The sequence below is a fragment of the Ambystoma mexicanum genome, chromosome 4q, assembly GCF_040938575.1.
Source record: "Ambystoma mexicanum isolate Mex_15411 chromosome 4q, UKY_AmexF1_1, whole genome shotgun sequence".
NCBI classification, from domain to species: Eukaryota; Metazoa; Chordata; class Amphibia; order Caudata; family Ambystomatidae; genus Ambystoma; species Ambystoma mexicanum.
In genome coordinates, this window is record NC_090928.1 from 669,795,013 (window position 1) to 669,811,462 (window position 16,450).

General features: G+C 51.0%; 1 protein-coding gene across 5 annotated transcripts in view; it reads right to left on the reverse strand.

The window, feature by feature from the left end:
- Positions 1–16,450, reverse strand: part of CCDC88A (coiled-coil domain containing 88A) — a 2,139,415-nt gene that overhangs the window by 382,844 nt on the left and 1,740,121 nt on the right. For all 5 annotated transcript variants that reach the window (XM_069608255.1, XM_069608254.1, XM_069608253.1 and 2 more), the window contains exon 22: positions 11,082–11,268. In XM_069608255.1, coding sequence (XP_069464356.1) covers positions 11,082–11,268 — 187 coding nt within the window. The remainder of the gene's footprint in view (positions 1–11,081; positions 11,269–16,450) is intronic.

Here is a 16,450-nt window from a genome sequence, read left to right on the forward strand (position 1 = left end):
GGAGGCATTAGCCATGCAGGATTTGAATTGGCTCCATGTGTTAGAGGGCAAATATTGGCGCGCAGTTCTGGGCCTGGGCCCAGCCTGTTCTGTCCAGTATTTGAGACCAGAGCTAGGCTTAATCTCATTGAAAGGTATGGCCTTGCGAGCCCGAGGTGTGTTCTACTTGAAAACTCTCTTTACTTCCACATGTAGATTGCTGAGCTTGGCCAGTACTGATTTTGATAATGAAAAGTCGCCCCAGGCTAACAGCTATGAGCAGCTAAATGAGTCCTTTTTTTACCTATGATAAGAAGTGCCCCACGACATTCATCCATTTAAAAAAATCCTTTATACATAAAATCAATAGATGGGATTAGACCCAGAATTACATCTACCTGTCCTCCCTGAAGGGGTATGAAGCGGTAACGCATGTAATTCATAGATTCAGAAAGCCCCAACAATACCTGTTACTTTGCCCTAATTCGGAGGTATGGCATTTTATGCTAAGGTTAAGGACAAACCAACTCCAGGTACTAGCAATTACGGGGCCTCGGCTGGGTATTCCAATAAAGGACAGGTATTGTTATATCTGTAAGAAGGATGAACATCTTGAAACCTCTAGGCATGTTTTAACTATGTGCCCTCAACTAGGTCCACTATATATGTGCCTGTTGGGAAAGTTGGTAAGCAACTATGACACCATCAAGGGAGAGTCCTTCTGGAACTATTGCTTAAATTCGGACTCTATTGGGACCCAATTGTCATTATACAGGGTCTGGGTCAGAGTCAAAAGTTTATTACCAAATCAACTGGCCATATTGGATTCCAGAGTGGTTCCCTAGGGCCGGACTTGACATGCCTGAAGCTGGATGCCTGTTCCACTGATGTCTACCTGTTTGGCCTTTAGGCCTGATGCATGATGCTGGTGTGGTGCCTAGTGGCCCCAGTGTCCCTTGTGATTATTCTGCCACAGGTACCTCTATGTATGCATGGGCTGCATAGGATGTACAACAGTGAGACCCATATTACTTATTCAGGCAGTTATCTATTGCATTGCACTTGGACTTATATGTTATATGTCATATGTTATATGTTATACGTTTAAATTTTATGTTTATTGAAAGTCTAATGTGTAGATTGAATGTTGGTATTAACTTAATTTAAATTATTATGTATTTTTATATTGATTGTTTGTGTAAAGTTCAATTTGAACTAATTCACAATAAATTTATTATTATTATATGGAATACGTCGTCGGACCATCCCATCGAAGGAACGTTACTAGGTAAGAGAGTAAACTTGTCCTTCGAGGGGATTGGGTCCTGCGGCGTATTCCATATCTATGACAGACTCCCAAAGCAGTACCAACGTAAGGAGGTGGGAAAATAATTTAGAATACAGAAATTTAGAATGCCCATTCAAATTGCAGAGTAAAGGACCGCCTTGCCAAAGGCCAGATCCTGCCCACAGATAGCATCTAGGGAGTAGTGTCGTACAAAAGTATGGACCGAAGCCCATGTGGCTGCTTCACAGATGTTACGAATAGGAACACCCTTCTGCAGGGCAGTAGAGGCAGCCATACCCCTAGTAGAATGGGCCTGCAAGCCTACTGGAGGGTCCTTACCCGCCAAGCGGTAACATTCAGAAATTGCCAAGATAATCCATCTAGACAAAGTCTGCTTAGTAACAGCTTGTCCCAAACGCCTTCCAGCGTAACCAATAAAGAGCTGATCGTCCACTCTGACCAGGGACATGCGTGAAATGTAGAAGCTTAAAGCTCTCCTAGGATCCAACCTATGGAGCCTCTCCTCTTCCTTACCAGGATGTGGAGGAGGATAAAAATCCGGAAGAATAACCTTCTGGCTTAAATGAAATTCCGACACCAAATTCGGAAGAAAGGAAGGACGAACTCTACGGACAACCCAGTCCTTATGAAATACAGTGAAAGGTGGCTTAACTGAAAGTGCCTGCAACTCACTCACTCTGCGAGCGGAAGTGACCGCAACTAAAAATACAGTTTTAAGTCTTAACAGTCTCAAAGGACAAGAATGTAAAGGTTCAAACGGAGCACCCATTAGGAATTTTAGAACAAGGTTCAAATCCCAACCCGGCACCTGGAAAGGTGACAGCGGGAACACGTTAGTGAGCCCTTTGAGAAACTGAGAAATTAAAGGAATTTTGAAATAAGAACACTCCTCAGACGAGCGCTTAAAGATGTACAGCGCCGCCAGGTAACCTTTAATGGTACCCACTTGCAAGCCCTTGTGGGCTAACGAAAGCAAAAAAGACAGAACCATATGAATGTCACATGAAAAAGGATCCACATTCTTAACCCTGCACCAGTCGCAGAACTTTCTCCAACGGCAACGATACAGGGACTTTGATGCCGGCCATCTGGCCGAAAGCAACACCTCCATCACGTCTTCAGGGAGGTCCCGATCCTTGTACCTCAACCTTTCAGAAGCCAAACCAAGTTGAGGGATCTGACCTCTGGATGGAGAACCTGACCTCCCTCCCGTGAGAGCAGATCGTCTCGGTAGGGAAGATGACGTGGAGGGCAGATGGACAAGTCAAGAAGGTCCGGGTACCACGTCCTCCGGGTCCATGCCGGAGCAATGAGGATCATCCGGGAACCGAACCTTCGTAACCTCCGCAGCACTTGCGGGTTGACGGGGACTGGAGGAAACGCGCACAGCAGTGGGAAGGGCCACTCCACCACAAACACGTCTCCTAAGGCTCCTTTTGGAGGAAATTCCCACAAGCAGAACCTTTCGCACTTCCGGTTGACACTGCGAAGAGATCCACTTGAGGGGTCCCCCAAAGGGAGAAGATCTCCAGGAGAATCTCCTAAACCAGCTCGCGCTCTGCCTGCTCAGAGCGTCCGCCGTCTCATTTTTGTCTCCGGCCAGATGAACTGCCGAGATCGAAATTTCATGCTGGATGGCCCAGAACCCGAGCTGCATCGCCTCCCTGCACAGAGGAAGTGACCCTGCCCCCCCTTTTTGTTGAGGTAGTCCATGGTCACTGTGTTGTCCGTCAGAATCAGGACATTCTTCCCTCGCACAGTCGTCAGAAAAGCCTTCAGGGCAAGACTGAGGTGCCTCAGCTCCAACAGATTGATATGGAGTCTGGATTCCGATGGAGACCAACGACTGCTGACTGTCAACTCGTTGGCATGAGCTCCCCATCCCGTGAGGGATACGTCCGTCACGATCGTCACATCTGGCCAGGGTAGCCAAAATGGAGCGCCCCTCATCAGATTGCCTTCGACGGCCCACCACAGAAGGTCCTGGGCGACCGAGGGGGGCACCTGAACGGGGTCCGACATCCTGCCGGAGGACTGTGACCACTGCATCTTGAGAGCCCATTGCAGAGCTCTCATCCGCAACCTGGCCTCTGGCACCAGAAGAATGCAGGATGCCATGAGGCCGAGCAACCTCAAGAACTCGAATGCTGAGAGACTCTGGGCATGTTGAAACTTGTGCACCATCTGCTGAATGTGATGAGCCCTCACCTGGGGAGGAAAACACTGCCCCAGGGACGTGTTGAGCACTGCTCCGATGTACTGGAACCGCTGAGTTGGCGTCAAGGGGGACTTCGTTAAGTTGAGGGAGAAGCGCAGCTTGTGAAGGGAGTGGCAGGTGACGGACAGATGATCCAGGACTTTCTCGGGAGAGCAGGCCCTGATCAACCAATCGTCCAGGTAGGGGTAGACGTGAAACCCCCTTTCCTGCGATACGCTGCCACCACCACCATGATCTTGGTGAAGACCTTCGGGCGGAGGTCAATCCGAACGGCAGGACCCGAAACTGAAAGTGCGAGTCGCCAACCGCGAACCTCAGGTACTTCTTGTGCTTGGGATGGATCGGCACAAGAAAATAAGCGTCCTTGAGGTCTAGAGACACCAACCAGTCCTCAAGTTGAAGGGCCTGGAGGCCTTGAGAAAGAGTAACCATCTTGAGCTTGTCCTTCCTGAGGAGCTTGTTCAAACCGCGCAAGTCCTTGATGGGTCTCAATCCCCCGTCTTTCTTCAAAATAAAAAAATGATGGGAATACCATCCCTTGTTCCTCTCCGCTACAGGCACGAGTTCTATGGCGCCTTTCTCAGCAGGGATTGCATTTCCTGCGCAAGGAGCGGATCCAGACTCTTTAAAGAGAGATTCCGTGGTGAATTGTCGTGAGGCCTCTGCCGGAAAGGAAGAAAGTAGCCGTGGGCTATGATCTCCAGAACCCACACATCTAAAGTAATGGCACGCCACTCTACAAGATGCTGCGCCATCCTTCCCCCAACCGGCGAACCATGGGACATGGCCTCATGACTGAGCTGAAGCGGCTGGGGCAGTGCCTGAGGGCAAAGATGCAACTGCCCGAGCAGCCATGGCACCTCAAGTACCCTGTTTTCCACCTCTGGAACTCCTACGGTGGCCGCTTTGACTTGCAGCTCCTCTCGATTTACTAAATGATGAGTAATATCGAAAGGAACCTCCCCTCCATTGCTGTGCCCTAGGACAAAAAGGCAGAGGTTGGTTAACTGCAGCGCTCAACGACTTCGCTGCAGCTTTGGAGGTCTGCAACCTCTCAAGGCTCTCGTCAGCCTTGTTGCCAAAAAGATGTTCACCATCAAAGGGCATGTTGAGGAGCCAGGCTTGCACATCAGGAGCAAACCCCGACTTCCGCAACCATGCTAACCTGCGTATTACGGTGCTCGCCGCCATGGACCGGCTGACGCAATCTACCATGTCCAGACCCGACAGAACGGACTCACACATGGCATCCTTGCCATCCTGCACGATAGCAAGAAAACCATCCCGTTCCTCCCCTTCGGGCATATGAGTTCCACAGAGTGTGCGTGAACCGTGACAAGGCACATACGGCGTTGGCTGCCTGAAGAGCAATACCCCCTGAAGAAAACACTTTCTTCGCCCAGCCGTCAAAAGTTTTGTTGTCCCTATCAGGAGGGATGGTAGGGTACGACGCCTGCTTTGCTGGGGCCGTAGCCGCTTGCACCACCAAACTCTCCGGAGTGGTGTGCGTGGTCAAGTAGCAGGGGTCGCCACTGGCCGGGCGGTAATTCTTCGGCAAGGACTTGCTCACTGCCGGGAGACTCTCCGGAGAAGTCCAAGCCACAGCCACCCTTCTCTGCAAGGCCATATAGAATGGCAACACCGGGTCAGTTGGTGGACCTCGGTCGAGGATATCAGTCAGGTCATCCTGCTGAAAATCCCCAGGTGGCGCAGACCACCCCAAGTAATCTGTCACCCTCGACATAAGGCGCTGGTACGATGACTCGGTGTGCGTGCCAGGCTCAGGCCTACCGAACTCCACCTCCGGAGAGGTGTCTAGACCACTGGCATCGTGCAAAGACTGACACACGTCTTCAAGCTGGCAATGACCAGAAAGGAGGTCATCAGGAACCTCTGCAGGAACTTCACCTTCCTCAGACCACCTCAGAAATATAATCCAGAGGCTGGAAAGAGGGCACAGAAAAAGGGACAAAGAAATGTTTTGCCTTGGCCAGAGCCTTTCTGGGAGGTTCCACCGTGGCACGGGGTACCTCCGACAAAGCAGCCTCGAAAGGCGTCGAGGGCGTAGACGGAATCAGCATTGACATCGAGCGTGGCGCCGACAGCTTCAACGGCATCGACACAGGGCTCGAGGGCAGAGCCCCGAGCGTATCCTTCGACAGCCTGGGCACCGATTGGTGTCGACGGCTTCCTTGGAGGCGGAGCCTCGAGAGTCCCTCAACGACCTCAGCGCCGAAGGCGTTGACGTCTTCTTTGAAGACTTCACAGGCTCTCGCGGTCTCGAGGGCGTCGAGGACCGGGACCTGGAACGGGCATATCTAGAGCGACCATCCTTGTCCGACCGGGACCTCGAAGGCGCCCGGTGGTCGCGACAACTGCTCGAGCCCGAAGGCGTACGAGCGGCGTCTCTAGCACGGTCACGGCTGGCGTCTTTCAACAGCACGGACAGACCGGAGCCCTGCGACTGAAAAATCACCATTATCTCCTTTCGGAAAGGAATCCCATTCCTCAGGAGTGGAATGCTTGGTGGGACAAGCAACCCGCCAATGGGCAGAGTCCTCAGACGAGGACGGGGAAGGCGACTGGTGCCGGCGCTTCTGTGAGTGCGTCGAAGAGGCAGAAAAATGGCGGGACCGACTCCTGGACTGAGACGCCCGGACTTACGCTGACGATGCAGAGAGTCGCCCCTCGAATCATCAGTCGAAAGGCCGGCAGATCTCGACTTCTGGGGCTTGGCCATCTTACCTACAGAAAGCTTCTTCTTACGCTCCCGCAAGGCCTTCGAAGTAAGCGACTGGCAGTCCACACAGTCATCCGTGTCGTGTCCCTCCCAGAGGCACCAGAGGCAAGCGTTGTGCGTTTCCGTCAGTGAAATCTTGGACCCGCAGTCCCGACACTTCTTAAAACCCGGCCACGGGGTAGAAGAAGATGAAGACATGATGAGATATACTTCACAAATGAACAGGTTCGAGGAACCGAAAGAACAGAACTTAGAAGAGTCGAGGCGCGCCGAGATCTCTGAAGCGAACACGTTCGTGGAAAAAACGGAACTGAGGCTACGGGCATCGTGCGTCCTACTTATAACATCCGGTGACGCCGGCTCGACGGAGGCCCCCCGAGGACAGCGTATCGACGTCATCGATGCAGGACGCCGAAAGATTTTCAGAAGCAGCACAGCTGTGGTGATTACTGTCATAGATATGGAATACGTCGGAGGGCCCAATCACCTCGAAACTAAATTACAGCTGTCCCCAGCCTACTCCACCCACTTTCAGGGTGATCAAATTACACTGAGATCAATGCAGCATGCTGACATAGTAACCTTGCCCTGGTAGCCATTTGGGCTACTACAGGTAGCACATCAGACAAGGGTTTCAGAGGCAGGGGACAGCTATAGAAGTCTCCCTAGCCATAAAGGCAAAGTTTTAAAAAAATCATGGAAGCCAGAAAAATGTTTAGGGAATCCATAAAGTTAGGGAGCCAGAATCCCAAAAAATAAAATGGTGCCTTATCCAAGATCCTTGCTTTGGTAAATAAAGGAACAACCCTTTCAACTTATTTGCCTGCTAGTGAGGAATGCACTGTTGGATTTGCTGTTTAACCATCTGGCATTAAAACTTGATATTTGTTCCCACTGTAATAGTACAACATCTTTTTTATTTAACCTGTGAAATCAGTGCATCATATCACACACTTGCATTTGCTATTATTGTGCGTATTTTCATGGACAAGCCAAAACATATAATGGTAGATACTTTCCTAATACAACTACATTTCTAATGCTACTAACACCGAATTCAGAATCTTTGTTTGAACCACACTGAGTTATGATGGTGGGGTTTAAACCCCAGGCTGCCTGACCCGCAGCAGATTCCCAAACCAGAAAAAAACGCCATTAGTAGACTCACATTTGTTTTCTGCCCTGCATGCTTGAGGAGAGCATTTCTCGCAACAGACATGTTAAGGGGCTGGTTAAAACCATATTACAGAACAGACACCTCCATGTAATGGGTGGAGAGAGAGGGGGTGTAATTATGAAAAACAGATATTACACTGTACAGTTGTCTTTTACAGACACACACGCGGTAACCCGTCAGTGCTACCGGTGGGTTGCCGCCGACCTCAAAACACTGAATCCGCCACCTGACTTCTCGGTGTCACTGGGACATTAGAAGTCCCGGCAGAGCGGGAAGTCAGGCGGGGGATTCAGTAAGTCCCCATTCCACAGGAATGGGGACTCGGAAGCACCGGCACCTTTGCTAACGGTGGCAGTGTTTCCATGACAACTCTGCCTACTGGGGCTGTTGCACCCGGCAGGATCAGACCTGCCGGGTGCAGCGGCCCCGGCAGGCAGCCTTGTAGTGTGGTAGTCCGGAAACAAGGGGGCCAGTAAGCTTACCGGCACCCTTTTTTGCGGACCGCCACACTCGTAATGAGGCCCACACAGAGTTTTTAACACAAGGAGACAAAGTGATTGCCCGGAATCACAGCTTTTCTGGTCATGTGCTGAAGCAGATTATAAATCAATTCAGCCACTAGAGTGCTTCATGATTTGCTCAAACGAGGCAGCAATGCACGGATGGCAGCAGTGCATGCACCTCTGAGAGAGGGATGGGTAAAGCATGGGTAGCAACAGAGGTAGCATTGTTCAAGCCCCCAAAACTACCTACCCCACCACCCAAACGTGCCCACCCCCACCCAGGCCCCATTGTTCAAACCCCCAAAACTACCTACCCCACCACCCAAACGTGCCCACCCCTCTCACACCCTTGTAGTCCACATGTGTCCTGCACTGCCCCACACACATGCCATCATTTCTGTGTGCGCTTCTGTGCCTGTGCAGCCTTGCCCGAGGGACCCGTTAGCCTACTCGAGCGTCTCCTTGGACTGGCAGTAGTGGAGCTGGATGGGGTGGTTGTGTTTGATTGCGCAGAATCTGGGATTGAGGGCATCCGTGCCAGATTTGCCTGTTGGCCCACCAACATGGCCTCTACAAGCCTGGAGGGTTGTTGCCCTCCCGCACACGGCGTGCAAGGGTTACTATAGTGCTTGCAAAGCGTCCAATGGACCTCGACAGGCGACGCACTGAGGCGCTGTAGCTCTCCCTCTGCAGCCTGGATTCCTCTAGCTGCCTCTCCACCAGCTGGGTGACGGTAGCCTGCTGCTCCTCCATCCGCTGCATGCGGGCATTCAGTTCGGCCATGGATGGGGTGGCCAACCTCATGGGACTCCTCAGTGATGTGGGGCTGAACTCCAGCTCATGGAAGGAGCCCAGGTCTTCCAATGTGGGCATCTCCCCCTGTGGCCCCGTTTCCGAGTGCTCTTGCGGGGCACTGTAATCACTGCAGGCCACCCCCTCTGCAGCGCTGCTGCCTTCAGTGTTGTGTTGGGTGGCCAGGATAGGTTCCCGTGGCACCTGTCTAGACTCAGGCAGTGTGGAGACGGTGGGGATGTCGGTGGTGGTGGTCGGCACATCTGTAGTGGCTGGTAATGTGCCCAGAGGTGCAGAACTGCCGGCAGCATCCTCCTGTGTGGTGGCAGTGGCTTGTGTACTTGCCGGTGCAGATTGGCTGGCCTGTTGTGTAGTATCACTGTCACTTGAAACGGCTGTGGGGACACAAAGGGCATGCAATTAGTGTTGTTGTGGTGGCAGATGGGTGCATCACATGCGTCATTAAGATTGTACATTGAATAGTGTTAGTCACATGCATCTGATTGCTGGTGTATGCATTCTGTGATATTGGTTGCCATACGGATCATGATGGGTCCTTTGGCCCACTCATGCACTGCCTGGGGGGGGGGGGGGTTGTTAATGGGTCCTTTGGCCCACACATGCACTGCCTGGGGGGCGGGGGGTTGTTAATGGGTCCTTTGGCCCACACATACACACACTGGGGGGAGGGGTTGTTAATGGGTCCTTTGGCTCACACATGCACTGCCTGGGGGGGGGGGTTGTTAATGGGTCCTTTGGCCCACACATGGACTGCCTGGGGGGGGGTTGTTAATGGGTCCTTTGGCCCACACATGCACTGCCTGGGGGGGGGTTGTTAATGGGTCCTTTGGCCCACACATCCACTGCCTGGGGGAGGGGGGGTTGTTAATGGGTCCTTTGGCTCACACATGCACTGCCTGGGGTGGGGGGGTTGTTAATGGGTCCTTTGGTCCAGTACTCACAACTGCATATTTTCATGTGCATTCATGTTTGGGCACTTACCGGCATCTGCAGGTGGGCTCACTCCTGCCTCAGCCTCCCCCATCCCATGGATTCCCTCAAGGTGGAGGACGCTGCTGCAACGCTCCTCCCATGCTTGCAGCCTCAGTGGGGAAGGGGGTCCTCCGCCTGTCCCACTGCTGCGTTGGCGGTGCGTGGAAATGAGGTTGCGTACCCTCAGCCTCAGGTCGTCCCACCGCTTGTGGCAGTCCTTCACGCTCCTCACTGTCACACCCACAGCGCTGCACTTGCATGCAGCTTCGGCCCACACCTCCTTCTCCGCTGCTGTGTGGCACGCCGTTGGTCGGCGCTGAACAGCATCTCCGCATTGTCCACAATGTGCTCCACCAAGACGGTTAGCTCCGCCTCGCTGAAGCGCTGTTTGCGCTGCGTCTGAGCAGGAATCCTGGCAGACATGCTGGTGGTCCCTTTTGGCTTCTCAGAGTTAGGATTGTGCTTGTGCTGACTCTGGATGGCAATGGATTGTGCTTTTATATGATGGCCGCCTCTCTGTTTCCTGTTTTGGCGATCATGGTATTTCCGGTTCCATGTCCGTGACGGCGGAGGCGGACACGGGTTTTGCGCCACTTGTGGCTGCGTTATTTCTCCGTGGGGTTTTCCGTGACGGCGGTAACAACGTTTCCGAGTCCGTGTGGTGCGCGCGGCCGACAGCGTGTAATCGGATGGTTTTTCCGCAACCTTGCGGACATGGAAACGTTTTTACCGCCGTCACGGATTTTGCACGGTCCCGGACTGGCAGGTTGTAATGAGGCCCACACAGAGTTTTTAACACAAGTAGACAAAGTGATTGCCCGGAATCACAGTTTTTCTGGTCATGTGCTGAAGCAGATTATAAACCAATTCAGCCACTAGAGTGCTTCATGATTTGCTCAAACGAGGCAGCAATGCACTGATGGCAGCAGTGCATGCACCTCTGAGAGAGGGATGGGTAAAGCATGGGTAGCAACAGAGGAAGCTAGTCCCAGGACAGCACAGGTAAAGCGCAGATCAAGTTACTATGAGGGAAGCACACTACAACATGTGTAGTGGGAGAAACGGTTCACAACACAAGCATCACACTTTTAGAAGTATTTGTCTCCAACTCTTCCAGTATTGTAAAAAGCCTTTGGAATGTGTGAGTTTAAAATTATGATATTTTGAATTACAGTTTGCCTGTAAATATTGACATATATATGACCCCGACGACTCCTGTTCTTCTGCAGAGTTTCAGGGTCAGCAATCAATGTGCTTAGTCCGCACGTCTTTAACAATTAGTTGTTTCAACGCACCTAACATTTCACTTAATATTATTTATCCTTCCTATGGCACTAAAACACTGCTATTCAAGTTTCAAAATAACTTACTTCACACTGGTTATTTAATTTTGTGTAGGTAATGTCGAGTTGCTGATACTGTTCCTTTAATTTGGAGAAGTCAGCTTCTAATCTTGTTTGTTCTAATTTGCCACTATTCAGTAAACTTTTCACATTCTTATGATCGCTTTGTAGACCTTCATTTTCTCTTACAAGTTGGCAGTAAGAGTGGTTCAGCCTGTAAGTAAAAGAAGCAGAAATGTCACAACAATATCAATGATGATTCTCTCCGAATCTACATCAATGAATGTTCAGGAATCAACATTGATCTGCATCACAAAAACAGTTAATTGAATAGGAATTATTAGTTCTGCTGAACAACGTCTATAACGAAACACAACATAATGAGGCAATCCAATTATTCATGAATATCAAGGCATCATCTAAAATGTAAGTAAAGAATAATAATCTGAAATTTAAAAAAATGTAATTTTACAGGAAAACAAACCTAAGTATTTTTGAATTAATTCACAAAATGGGTTTGTGGGGGGGTTATTTATCCCATGGAGTCTTTTTAATTTCTAGATACACTATTTCGTAAATATCATTTGGGATACCCAACTCATAATTAGGTGCTATTGTAAAATAAGTTGCATTTTTGACGCACTCACAATGAGACTCATGTATCCCCCTGTCACAGATGACATAGCAGGAAAGTAAAAGTATTCCAAGTATGGCAGTTTTGTGTGAGAAACTAGGGGCTCATTTTCAGACTGGCAGTGCTTACAACACGCACCATTTTCTTGCATTTGTATGGAGGAGGGGTGAAAAACAACTTGCGTTCCCACCACCTCCCTTCCTCTCCACCATAGAAATGACCCAGGATTTGCGCCAGTATGCATTTTCATGCAGGCACAAATGAGCCTGCTGGCTTTACGCGCAAGCATGGCAGGCAGCGTTTACTTATTTGCAGAGTCCAAATGTGTATGGCAAAAGGCACGTGCACCGCCTTTTGCCCAGCAAATGTGAACTCCGCTGTGCAAATGAGTAAATGCTGCCTACCATGCTCACATGCCAGGAGGCATTTATAATGGGGTCCCCATGGAGTCTGCTTGCTTTATGCTGGCATATGAAGCCAGCTGGCTAGATAGGGACACCCAGAATTTGCTCCGGCGCAAAGGTTGGTGCATTTGTATGGCGGAGAGGAAGGGAGGCGGCAGAAACACAAATTGCATTCCGCACCTCCTCAATGCCAAACAAATAAATGAAAAGAACAATTTACTTTCTAACCTGGTAACGTTCTTTCGATGGGATGTTCCTCCGACGTATTCCACATCTCTGATAGTAATGTCCACAGCTGTGCTGCGTGGGAAAATTTTTTGGCGTCTGGGTCCTGCGTCAATGACGTCGATACGCTGTCCCGCAAGGGCCTCCGTCGAGCGCCGACGTCACTGGATGTTATATGTAGGACGCACGACGCCCGTAGCCTCAGTTGTAGTTTTTTCCCAGAACGTGTGGCACCAATCTTCTGCCAGTATGACTACAGAAAGCCTTGCGGAAACGTAAGCTGCAATCGCATAAGAAATTCTGTAGAGGGGGGCAGGCTGGGAGGGTTCGATGTGGAAACGAAAGAACGTTACCAGGTAAGAAAGTAACTTGTTCTTCGAGGGGATTGTGTCCTCCGACGTATTCCACATCTCTGACATACTCCCAAAGCAGTACCAACGCATGGAGGTGGGAAAAGAATTTAGAATTTTAGACTGCGCAATCAAATTGCTGAATAGAGGATCGCCTTACCAAAGGCCAAATCTTGCCCATGGATGGAATGCAGGGAATAGTGTCTTACAAAAGTATGGACAGAGGCCCATGTGGCTGCTTCACAGATATTACGAATGGGAACAACCCTCAGCAGAGCAGTGGAGGCAGCCACACCCCTAGTGGAATGAGTCCGTAAGCCTACCGGAGGGTCCTTTCCTGCCAAACGGTAGCATTCAGAGATTGTCAAAATGATCCATCTGGACAAGGTCTGCTTAGAAACAGCTTGACCTAAACGCCTTCCAGCGTATCCAACAAAGAGCTGATCGTCCACTCTGACCCTGGACATCCTTGAGTTATAGAAACTCAAAGCTCTCCTAGGATCCAACCTATGGAGCCTCTCCTCTTCCTTACCAGGATGCGGAGGAGGATAAAACACCGGAAGAATTACCTTCTGGCTCAAATGAAATTCCGACACAACCTTCGGAAGAAAAGAAGGACGAACCCTAAGGACAAGCCTGTCCTTATATAACACAGTGAAAGGAGGCTTGGCGGAAAGTGCCTGCAACTCACTCTGCGAGCGGAAGTAACCGCAACTAAAAATACAATCTTAAAGGTCAACAGCCTCAAAGGACAAGAAGAACAAGTTACTCTCTTACCTGGTAACGTTCTTTCGATGGGATGGTCCGACGACGTATTCCATATCTATGACAGGTAATGTCCACAGCTGTGCTGCTTCGAACATTTTCGGCGTCTGCGTCCTGCGTCGATGACGTCGATGTGCCGTCCCCGAGGACCTCCTCCGACGGCCGACGTCACCCCATGTGATAAGTAGGACGCACGACGCCCGTAGCCTCAGTTGCAGTTTTTTCCCCCAGAACGTGTGACACCAGTTTTCTGCCAGTCAGACACACAAGGCCTTACGGAACGCAAGCTGCAATCGCATGAGAAATTCTGCAGCAGGGAAGGTAGGGAGGAAGCGATATGGAATACGTCGTCAGACCATCCCATCGAAAGAACGTTACCAGGTAAGAGAGTAACTTGTTCTTCGCGGGGATTGGGTCCTCCGACGTATATTACATATCTATGAGAGACTCCCAAAGCAGTACCAAGCAAGGAGGTGGGAAAAGAATTTAGAACACAAATTTAGCATCCCCAATTAAATTGCGGAATAAAGGACTAACCTTGACAGAGGCCAGATCCTGCCCTCGGATGGAATCGAGGGAGTAGTGACGTACAAAAGTATGTACCGAAGCCCAGGTGGCTGCATCACAGATGTGACGAATAGGAACACCCCTCTGCAGGGCAGTAGACGCAGCCGCTCCCCTGGTAGAATGGGCCCGCAAGCCAGCCGGAGGGCCCTTACCCGCCAAGCGGTAACACTCGGAGATAGCTAAAATAATCTGAGACAAAGTCTGTTTCGTCACAGCTTGTCCCAAATGCTTTCCAGCGTAACCAATGAAAAGTTGATCGTCCACTCTGACCCGGGACATGCGCGAAATATAAAAGCTCAACGCTCTCCTAGGATCAAGCCTATGGAGCCTCTCCTCTTCCTTACCAGGATGTGGAGGAGGATAGAACGCCGGAAGAACAACCTTCTGGCTCAAATGAAATTCCGAAACCACCTTCGGAAGAAAGGAAGGACGAACTCGAAGGACAACCCTGTCCTTATGAAACACCGTGAAGGGTGGCTTAACTGAAAGTGCCTGTAACTCACTCACTCTGCGAGCGGAAGTAACTGCAACCAAAAACACAGTTTTCAGAGTTAACAGTCCAAAGGGCAAGAATGCAAAGGCTCAAATGGAGCACCCATAAGAAACTTAAGAACAAGGTTCAAATCCCAACCGGGCACCAGAAAAGGTGACGGAGGGAACACATTAGTGAGCCCTTTCAAAGACTGAGAAATTAAAGGAATCTTAGAATAGGAAAATTCTTCAGACGAGCGCTTAAATATGGACAGTGCTGCCAGGTAAACTTTAATGGTCCCCACTTGCAAGCCCCTGTGGGGAAGGAAAGCAAATAAGACAGAACCATGGGAATGTCACGCTAAAAAGGATCCACATTCTTAACTCTGCACCAGTCACACAACTTTCTCAAACGGCAACGGTACAGAGACTTTGTTGCTGGCCGCCTGGCCGAGAGTTACACCTCCATCACGTCTTCAGGGAGGTCCCAATCCTTATACCTCAACCTTTCAGAAGCCAAGCGTGAAGGTTGAGGGATCTGACCTCTGGATGGAGAACCTGACACCCCCTCCCGTGAGAGCAGATCGTCTTGGTAGGGCAGACGACGTGGAGGGCAGATGGACAAGTCGAGAAGGTCCGGGTACCACGTCCTCCGGGCCCACGCCGGAGCAATGAGGATCATCCGGGAACCGAACTTCCTTAACCTCTGTAGTACTTACGGGTTGACGGGGACTGGAGGAAACGCGTACAGCAGTGGGAATGACCACTCCACCACAAATGCGTTTCCTAAGTCTCCTTTTGGAGGAAATTCCTGCGAGCAGAACCTCTCGCACTTCCAGTTGACACTGGAGGCGAAGAGATCCACTTGAGGGGTCCCCCAAAGGACGAAGATCTCCAGGAGAATCTCCTGAGCCAGCTCCCACTCGTGAGAGATTGTGCTCTGCCTGCTCAAAGTGTCCGCCGTCTCGTTGTTTCTGGCCAGATGAACAGCCGAGATCAAAACTTCCTGCTGGATGGCCCAAAACCTGAGCTGCATCGCCTCCCTGCACAGAGGAAGTGACCCTGCCCCCCCCTTTTTGTTGAGGTAGTGCATGGCCACTGTGTTGTCTGTTAGAACCAGGACACTCTTTCCTTGCACAGTCGGCAGAAAAGCCTTCAGGGCAAGCCTGACGACCCTCAGCCCCAACAGATTGATATGGAGTCTGGACTCCGACGGAGAACAACGACCGCTGACTGTCAACTCGTTGGCATGAGCTCCCCATCCTGTGAGGGATGCGTCCGTCACGATCGTCACGTCCGGCCAGGGGAGGCAAAATGGGGCCCCCTTCATCAGATTGCCTTCGACAGCCCACCACAGGAGGTCCTGGGCGACCGAGGGCGGCACCTGAACAGGGTCCGACATCCTGCCGGAGGACTGAGACCACTGGAGCTTGAGTGCCCACTGCAGAGATCTCATCCGCAGCCTGGCCTCTGGCACCAGAAGAATGCAGGATGCCATGAGGCCGAGCAGTCTCAAGAACTCGGATGCTGGGAGAGTCAGGGCAAGTTGAAACTTGTGCACCATCTGCTGAATGTGAAGAGCCCTGAACTGGGGAGGCAAACACTGCCCCAGGGATGTGTCGAGCACTGCTCCGATGTACTGGAGCCGCTGGGTAGGTGTCAAATGAGACTTCTTTAAGTTGAGGGAGAAGCCCAGCTTGTGAAGGGAGTGGCAGGTGACGGACAGATGATCCAGGGCTTGCTCGGGAGAGCGTGCCCTGATCAACCAATCGTCCAGGTAGGGGTAGACGTGAATCCCCCCTTTCCTGAGATACGCTGCCACCACCACCATTAGCCTGTTGAAGACCCTCGGGCAGAGGTCAATCCGAATGGCAGGACTCGAAACTGAAAATGCGAGTTGCCAACCGCGAACCTCAGGTACTTCCCGTGCTTGGGATGAATCGGCACATGAAAGTAAGCATCCTTTAGGTCGAGAGACAC